Source organism: Hibiscus syriacus, unplaced genomic scaffold (assembly GCF_006381635.1).
Source record: "Hibiscus syriacus cultivar Baekdansim isolate YM2019G1 unplaced genomic scaffold, ASM638163v2 tig00112957_pilon, whole genome shotgun sequence".
Classification (NCBI taxonomy): Eukaryota; Viridiplantae; Streptophyta; class Magnoliopsida; order Malvales; family Malvaceae; genus Hibiscus; species Hibiscus syriacus.
In genome coordinates this window covers 290,526-299,674 of record NW_024063424.1, presented here as the reverse complement: position 1 = coordinate 299,674, position 9,149 = coordinate 290,526, and the positions used below count along the sequence as shown (strand labels likewise).

At 26.9% G+C, this 9,149-nt stretch overlaps 1 protein-coding gene across 1 annotated transcript; it reads right to left on the bottom strand.

The window, feature by feature from the left end:
• Positions 1-4,719: 4,719 nt before the first annotated feature.
• Positions 4,720-5,310, bottom strand: LOC120184825 (EPIDERMAL PATTERNING FACTOR-like protein 5). Its single transcript, XM_039189206.1, has 2 exons — positions 5,133-5,310; positions 4,720-5,034 (listed from the first exon to the last, which is right to left on the bottom strand). The coding sequence occupies exons 1-2, from the start codon at positions 5,230-5,232 to the stop codon at positions 4,790-4,792; spliced, it is 345 nt and encodes a 114-aa protein (XP_039045137.1). The 5' UTR covers positions 5,233-5,310; the 3' UTR covers positions 4,720-4,789.
• Positions 5,311-9,149: the final 3,839 nt, after the last annotated feature.

Below are 9,149 nucleotides of genomic sequence, written 5' to 3'. Positions count from 1 at the left end.
AAAGAGATGACAAATAAAAAAATCCCCTTAGTAAAGGTCTTTCGATGAATCATGGGGTTGAAGAAATTGCTTGGGAGACCGATTAAGATATGTGGCTCCAGTATCTACATCTCTTCTATAAAGGTAAATTTCGAAGACGAAAATTCTTATTAAAAAGAGAGAGTAGCAACACCTTAAATCTTGAGTTAGTAGTTTGGCTTAACCCGAGAGCTATAAATAGAACCTTAAAGACTTATTAGAGTAATTGGACCTATTTACATTGAATTTGGTCTTGACTTGGGCCCAAGTGATAGAAATGTGGGATGAGTTTATTAAGGAAAATAAAGAAAATGGACCAAAAGTACAATTTACCCATGGCTTAATTTAAAGGTTGAAAACCTCCTATTTTATGTTTTGTTACGTGAACACCCCCTATTAGTTCACCAAACACTCTTCTCTTTATCTCACCTTTCTTATCTTCTCATTCCTCCTTTAAGTGAAAGTTTCAAAAATTTTGAGTCTAGTTGGGGTTAGATAAGGTAAGCATGAAAATCTTCAATCAAAGAGCTTCAATTCAAGCTCAATTACTCAAGTTTTACACTTAGTTTCCAAGAAATGATTTTTAGGGAGGTTTAAGAAAATTTATGGATTCTTGCTTGTTTTTATTAGATTCAAGTTATAGAAAGTGTTTTTAACTTTAATCCAACTATCTAGTTAAGTTAGTAATTCCTTTTCTTGTCTTTGATTAGTGAAAGAGGTGGGCGAGAGCTCAAGGGCAAGAGGAAATGAGAAGTTGTCTTTTAGGTGATTTGAGGACATTTCTAGCAATAAAGAATTCAAGGTAACACATTCACAACTTCCTCATATCACTTGTGAGTCATTAGAGACGCATTTTAACCTAAAGGTGAGTCATGGAACATTCATGGTAGATTTTAAGTTTTGTGGTGTTTAGCACGTTTAAAGCCTTCTTTATGACTTTTAATATCAAATAAAACACTTAAACATTAGTTGGGGACCTCAAGGGGGATTTTTGGGTGAAAATATGGGATTTTTCGTGCCAAAACAAGGCACCTCGTAGCGATGGTATCAATATTGTTCATCTTTCAGGCAAAAACAAGGTATTTTTAAAGAGATAATATTGATACTCATTCATAGAGTATCGATACCATGGTAGGATTATTGATACTCCATATAGGGGTATCGATACCAGGGTATGACTATTGATACTCCATATAGGGGTATCGATACCAAGGTATTTTTTCAAAACATCGAAACCAAATTTAGTATCGATACCCCAGCTTGGGAGTTAAAATGAAGGTTTTCAAAGTTTTGTGGTTATTTCAAAATTTATTTGTTTTTCTTTTTTCATACATTATATAGTTTTATTTTTTAAATTTTTATATAAAATTTTTAAAATTATCAAATTGTGACACGTGTCACTTAATTGAGGAAATTAACGTCGTTGATGTCCCGAGCACCTAACGTTTGTAACGTTTAATACCTGAAATGACAAAAATACTATAAGCACCTATTCAACACAAAAAGTATAATTTAGACACTTATTTTAGCATTAAGCCAAAAACTCAATATTATTATATTCAAATAATATCTTATTTTTATTTTAACTTTTGACTTTTTTTTTTGTTAAAGAACATTTCGTAAAATATATAAAAGAATAATATTGTTAATAAATAAAGTATAACAAATACTAAAAAGAGGGTAGTCCAGCAACATCCTAACAATTGCTGTTAAATCAAACATCACATCACAACTAGATGTGACGTGAGGACTGAGAGATTGCCGATGGAGATATGGCCAAACTGACTTTACATACTCTCCTTTAGGATTTCAATACATAAATAAATACATATTAATGTTCCTTATAAATAATATTTTAGTTATAATAATAAAATTAATTTCAAGCAGTATTAAAATAGTTATTTTGATTCTTTGTTTTCTAAAACTTTAGTTCTAATGTTTCAATTTTAGCCTAGACAGATTACGTTAGATAAATATTACTAGTTGATTAATAGTCAATATATATGTTTAATATAACGTGTTATATTTCACGTCATCACTTTAGTATTTTAATGATATAACATATATCATATTAAAAAATATGTGTCAATCATTAGTCAATTAACTATTCTCATTTAACATTAATTATTTTTAATTAAAAAATATTAGAAATTAAAATATTTAAAAAATAAAAAATAAAATGATTATTTATATAAATATTAAGAGCAAAAGTTTATCATTAATTAAATTTTACATATAACGCTTTCCATTTCTACTAGTCTCAAAGAAAATAAATATATACATTTTACGAAAAATATTAAATAATGTGAGCAAAATAGGTTCTCAATATCAAAATAATAAAAACAAAAGAGAAATAATTTAATAGACATTTAGTTTTTGTACTTTTTATTTTTTTAATTAAAAGGTAGCACAGCAAAATTTTGTTTTGTTTTCTTTACCCGTTTTCTATTATAAATAGAGATGTAACCTAGACCTAAAAAATCATTGAATAAAACTTCTAGCGCCGCCTAGGCACCGAGGACGTAAGCACATTGCCGAACCTCGTAAAATTCTCGTGTTCTTTTGTTTTCTTTACCCGTTTTCGTCAACAGTTTTAATACTTAAACTTTTAGTTTTTCAAAATCATATCTAATGTTTAATTCATTTTAGCATCCCACCGTTAAAAACTTAATGGGTTTAGTACATAAACTATCAATTTTGATCTATTCTATTACCTAAATTTTCATATTTTTTTCAATAATTAATGTTAAATTTTGAGCAGGAGTACTAAAATAAAACAAAAAATTAAAGTTTAAGTATGATTTTGAAAAAAATTAAAAGTTTAAGTACTAAAATGAATCAAAATTAAAAATTTATGTATTAAACGCATAATTTACCTGTTAAAATATTAATCGATAACATATGAAAGTTTATAATGTTATTTTTATTTTTTTTTTACCGTTATTACTTACATCCACGGGGAAAAGAATGTTGAAGAAAAGGAAACAACAAAGGAACAAGATGTCCCCATCCTTATTCCCATTGATACTCTTATCTATGTAGTCCTTCTCCAAAACCAAAAATAATGCAACCCTCTCCCCCATTCTTATTCACCTTTCACGTGTTCTTTCATTCCATTTTCGTCCTTTTTTTCTCTCGAAATCATATATATTTCGATATGCACGAATCAAGATATTTCAGTAGTAAAAGAATTATTGTTATTCCTTGAGGTCCCGATTTCGAGCACCATGAATGTCAGGAGTGTCAACGTTCAATGTAAAATGGTTGAGAGTTATCTTTAAATATATACTATCTTATACTTATCCCAGATTAAGGGTGATGGAAGTAGTCATAACTTTTGAAACATTATATTTTCATACAATTTCAGGGTTTTATATATTTTTATTGACGACTTAATTTCATATCCTTAAATTTCTAACATACTTCTTAAAAATGCCCGTTCTTAAATATTTTTTTTTATAATTTCTCACTTCATAGAAATGTATATTCATGATGTAACATAATGCTATTGTCTATGTCAATCAATACATATCAATTTCTTTTTTTTATATTGATTCGATATCAATGTAATTATGTTGTTTATTTAACTAATTATAATTTGAAAATGATATTAAGTTAGTAATAAAGTAACAATTTTCGATAGAAAATCATTAATTTTATTAAAAATAAAAAATATACAGAATTACAATGAAGATTTACAAGTAAAATATAAACAACCAAATATAATTGGTTCATATTCTATGTAAATTAAAAGTTTAGTTTATGCCTTTTATCTTTATCATTTTTAATATTTTTTATATTTTATATTTTAAATTTTCAATATTAGTTTAGACAATAATTGTTAAATTTTAGAATTAAAAATAATTAAATTAAATCTATAACTTATACATTGTATATGAACTAATAATCTGACCTAGTAGATATAACCACCACTATAAGGATTAAAACTAAAATTTAAAAAGTATATGGACTAAAACAATAAAACTAGAGTATAAAGATTACAGTGATAAATTATACATAATACAAAAACTAATAATCGAAATTTACAACAAAAACATATAATAATATCTCAAAAACTAAAAATAGTATAAATTATTAACGTACCAAAATTTATACATATATAAAATATTGTAAGCCTGGTAAAAATATGATAAATTATAAAATTATAGTAATATTATACAAACATGAATAGATAAGCTACTTAGATATATTATTGAGAAAACTATAAACTTGATCCCTCCAATTTTGATTTTATTCACTCACTATCACTAAAACTAATAAAATTACGTTTTGATCACTTACACTATCCACTTTTTCTAATTTTATCACTGGATTGTCAATATTTGTTATCCATGACAAATCCTTTGATTAGATTATGTAATACATATTTAAACTCATAGCCTCTGCATTATCACAACGATACTTATTTTAAATCTTTTTTAATTATTGATAATATACATTTTACAGATTCAACTGCTTGAAACTCGATATTATAGGAATAAGACTTACTTGACTATCTTGTACAAAAACAAAGAGAAAGATCATAAGCAAAATAGAAAGATAAAAGTAGAAAGCAAAGAGAAGAGAGAGATGAGACATCCCTCTAGGTAATCTCACATTATAATCAACTTACATTCCCAAAGCAAAATTCACTATATAAACAAACAAAACAACCAAGGATGTAAGTTAACCAAACCAGCATTGTTTATTATTTGAGAAAACCAAAAAAAAACCCTTAGATTTCAGTGTATTATTACTTTGCCTTTAGTTTTTAGGGCATGAAAACCTTGTTCCCACACTTGCAACGCCAAGCTTCGGGGTAGTACTCCAATGGCATCGCCAGACCCGGTTGAACCGGGACGTGAACCGCCTTACACGGCGAGCAACTCCCGCAGTTGGATCTACAAGAGGGCGGTTGAGAGCCCGGTCCACTTAGTTGTTTCTGAGACAAGAACCGGTCCCACACCCCCGACCCACTTCTCCTCTTGCTCCCTTCTCTCTCCCGGAACCTGCCGTCTGCATAAACCAGCATGAAACTGTACTGAGTTTGGACTGAGTCAGTGGCTACATCGTACTACATGAATATTCGAGTTGGAAAATTTTAAAATAGTTACCGAGTTGAGAACGAGTGCCGAGTGAAGCGGAAGCGAGTAGGAGAAAGGTGAAGGTAGCTACGACGTGGTGGTGGTGGTGTCGGTGGCGGGATACGCCCATGCCGTGGAGGAGATGGCGGAGAAGAAGGTTATCAAACTCAGCTCAAAAGAGTACTATTATTAAAGGTTCTGCTTTTGGTTTTGCGTATGTGTGTCCTTAGTCAAAAGACAGAAACACACTAAATATCATAAAAGTCCATATATATTGACTGGGCAATTTAGATTGTTGATCTAATACTAATCATTACAAATTAAATTTTGATAAAAAAATCAATATATATGAATAAAAAATAAAATATATAATATTTAAAAACGAGTTAAAATACCAATTTAAGAGAATAAAATATAATTAATGATATAAACAAAAGATAAATTTTAAATGAAAAGGCTTAAATAAGTATATATTCATATACATTCTTTAATAATAAAAAAGTTAGAGAATAATGATTCCAAGGATTTAGACCATTGATAACTAATGATAATAAAGTATAAGAAACAACGTCTAATTTAAGGTTAAGAAACGTCGGAAAATAGATGTGATCAAAAATATAATAAAAAATATAATATTTTTAATTTAATATAATATAAAATATTAATTTTTTCTAATATTTTCGGTTAAATTAAAAATACTATTATTTTTATCACATTTTCAGTTATTATATTTTTTACCATTACTTAAGTTTAAATTAGACGGTTTGAAAAAAAAAAGTAATAACAGTATATTGTACACGTATAACGTAGGACTTTAATAACAGTATCTTAAAAGAATATAAAATTTTTAGATAATTTTGATTTAAATTAAAATATAAAAATATATAACAAAATTATGAACTATTTATTCGAATTTAAAATTAAATTTAAAATAATATATATGCGTGTGAGAGAGAAAAATATTTGTTTTATTATTTAGCTAAATACGTGGGGGTGGTGCCCTGGTCTACCATTACCCTGAATGATTGAGATGGTGTTTTCAGACAGTGTGCTTCAGTCCATACTTGAAAAGAAAACATATTTATAAAATCAATAAAAATAAAATATTAAATTGGCATCACAGTTAATTTGATGTTATTTCATTTAAAAGATAAATCATATATATCAAAAAATATTTTTATATAAATTTTAAATATAAAAATTAAAAATATTATTTAAAGATAAAATGTAAAATTAATAGATTAATATATTTGAGATATTATCGTTATATAAGTATTTTAAACGTATTAATAATTATCATATAATATTTTAAACATATTTAAAAAAACATTTCTATTTATATATATATAATAAAAATCCACTATATTTTTAAAAAATAGAAATATCCAGAATTACAATGAAGATTTCTAAGCATAACCCTAAACGTAAACTAAATTAATTAGGATATTTTCATATAACTATTGACACAAAAATTATCTACATATATCACACAATGACCAAAGAAGGAAAAGATTAAAAAATATAATCAAAATACTATAACAAAATAAAGATACGAACAAATCTGATTGCATCGGTAAACAAATAATAAAATGTGATGAAGTTATTGAAAAACCACCGATAAATCGCAAATCAGAGTCAAGCGACGTAAGAAAATTATCTACGAACGCAAAACGCGTATCCAAATCAATCTGAGGGTCCAACGTAGGGAATATCAACATGAAAATAAATAAGCGTCATATTTATCAGCCGTGGCGATATCAAATCCAACCATGATAAAAAAAAAGATAACCAAAAATAACAATCAAACAATCAAAAACTACCAAAAAGGTATAGAAAAACATGCTACAAAGACAGTGATAAATGTGTCACAAATATAAAATTATTCTTATTCAAAAATTAAAAAAAACAAAGTGAAAAGATAACCGGTGGTCGATAAACAACATCAAAATCAATATTATCATCGACTAAAAAAAATTAACAAAAAATTAAATTGACCTATAGAAAATAACACAAATTATAAAGAGAGAAAAGAGGGAGATGAGAGGGACTGAGAGAGGAGAGTGTATATATATATATATATATATATATATTAAAAATGTCAATATTTGATTAAAAATTTTATTTCATGTATGTTAGTTAAAAACATTGATTAATGGAATCTTTGGTGCGTGTGTGTATATATATATAATATGTGAGAATGTCTAAGGAAAGAAAACTTAATATAAATATAAGAAAATATATTATTAAGAATATTAATATTTTTTTAATATTTTTGGTAAAACAATATTTAAAATATTATTTTTTTATTAGAAATATTAATATCGGACATTATCTAAAATATTATTTTTTATTAAAAATGTTAATATAAAAAATATTCATTTTAAATAATGAAATTAATATTTTTTTTATAAAAAATAATATTTTAAGTAATATTTTATTAAAAATATTAAAAAATTAACATTTTTAAAAATATTTTTATTTAACCTTAAGCTGACGTACAACACCACTATCCTATTATTTGAAAAAAAAAATAAGATATGTGTGTGTTCACGTGCACTTTGATGTGACAGATATTCATCATATTTTGAGATGTGAATAGCTCCATCGAAAATCCCTCAAACTGTAAAACAGTAAAAAGTAATTTCTATTTTTTTTCTAGAAAAATAAAATCGATACATACATTTTTGGCATTATTTACCTAAATATCACTTGCCAAAAAATAATTTTCAGACTAACGTTATGGTTATTAAGAGTTTGACAACATATTAGGTCAAAATGAAAGAAAGAAGGATCAAATTATGTTTAAAATTTATCCAAAAGAATAAATGTTTACACTATGTGTTGAATAAGAATACTCAACCAACGAGTGTTGGCACAAATAGTTATGATTCAAGAATTTGAACTTGTAATGTCAAGTTCGAATCTTACCACCGTCACTCTTGATAGTTAATCTGTAAATCCTTATGTAAATCTCATTTAGGTCTTTGGTATACCCTGACCCTAGACTGGGGGAGCCACTCATAACCTAAACTTTTTTGTACCAAAAAATATGAATACGTACACCTTTAACCGTCGTATTAACATAGGTATAATTAAGTTCGAGACTTGTCTTTGATAGTTCAAAATCGATTACTTTGATCATGAGATTTTGAAACCCTACATTGTTCACATATTGAATTTTTAAATATAAAATTTTAAACATATATTCATCGAGTGATTGACTATACACAAGTCATTGTTGTTCAACTTTATTTTGTGTTCATTTAAACACTTGTTTTCTACATGTATCACACTTATTTCTTCTTTTTGAACAAAATTAACAAATATATACACTTATTTTTTTCCTCATTCTTTTATTTTAACGTAACTTGAGATTAAATTATGATCGATCATACCACGTAAGTTATCCCACCTATTGATCTATCATAATTTAGTTTCAAGTTATGTTCAAAGACACTTTTTGATTATCTGATTTCACGTCTAATAACACCTCGGTAGCTGAGGTAGGTACAATGAACAACTATAACAACATCATCTCGAGATTGAAGAGGGATCACGTCTTGAAGAAGTAAGATACAATGTTCAACATCAGAAAAAGAAACAAAAGTCCTAAAATTTATAAACAGTGAATATGTATCTTATCATACATATTTTAAGTTGGGTTAAAATATTATAAATATTACAAGAACCGAAGGATCTAAGCCATGAATCCGGGTAAGGGCCTATTCTTGGAGGAGGTTTCAGGCGCACATGAGATGGGCCTGTTAAGGGGCAGTGTCCTTATTAAAGGAACAGACACCTACATTCCATTTTCATTGGGTGTTGAAATTGGAAAGGGACACTTCACAGAATTGGGTCCTTTTTCTTTTGTTGTAATAATTCAGGAAAACATTTTTCTTAAAATATAAATAAGTTGTGATTTTTTTTTTCATTTCTTTTTGTGGATCATTTTTAAAAAAAACTAAAAAATAAAGCAATTTTCTTATCATTAAATGGTCAACAAGAAAAGTAGATGTTTAACAAGCTATGTACACATATTTGTTTTTT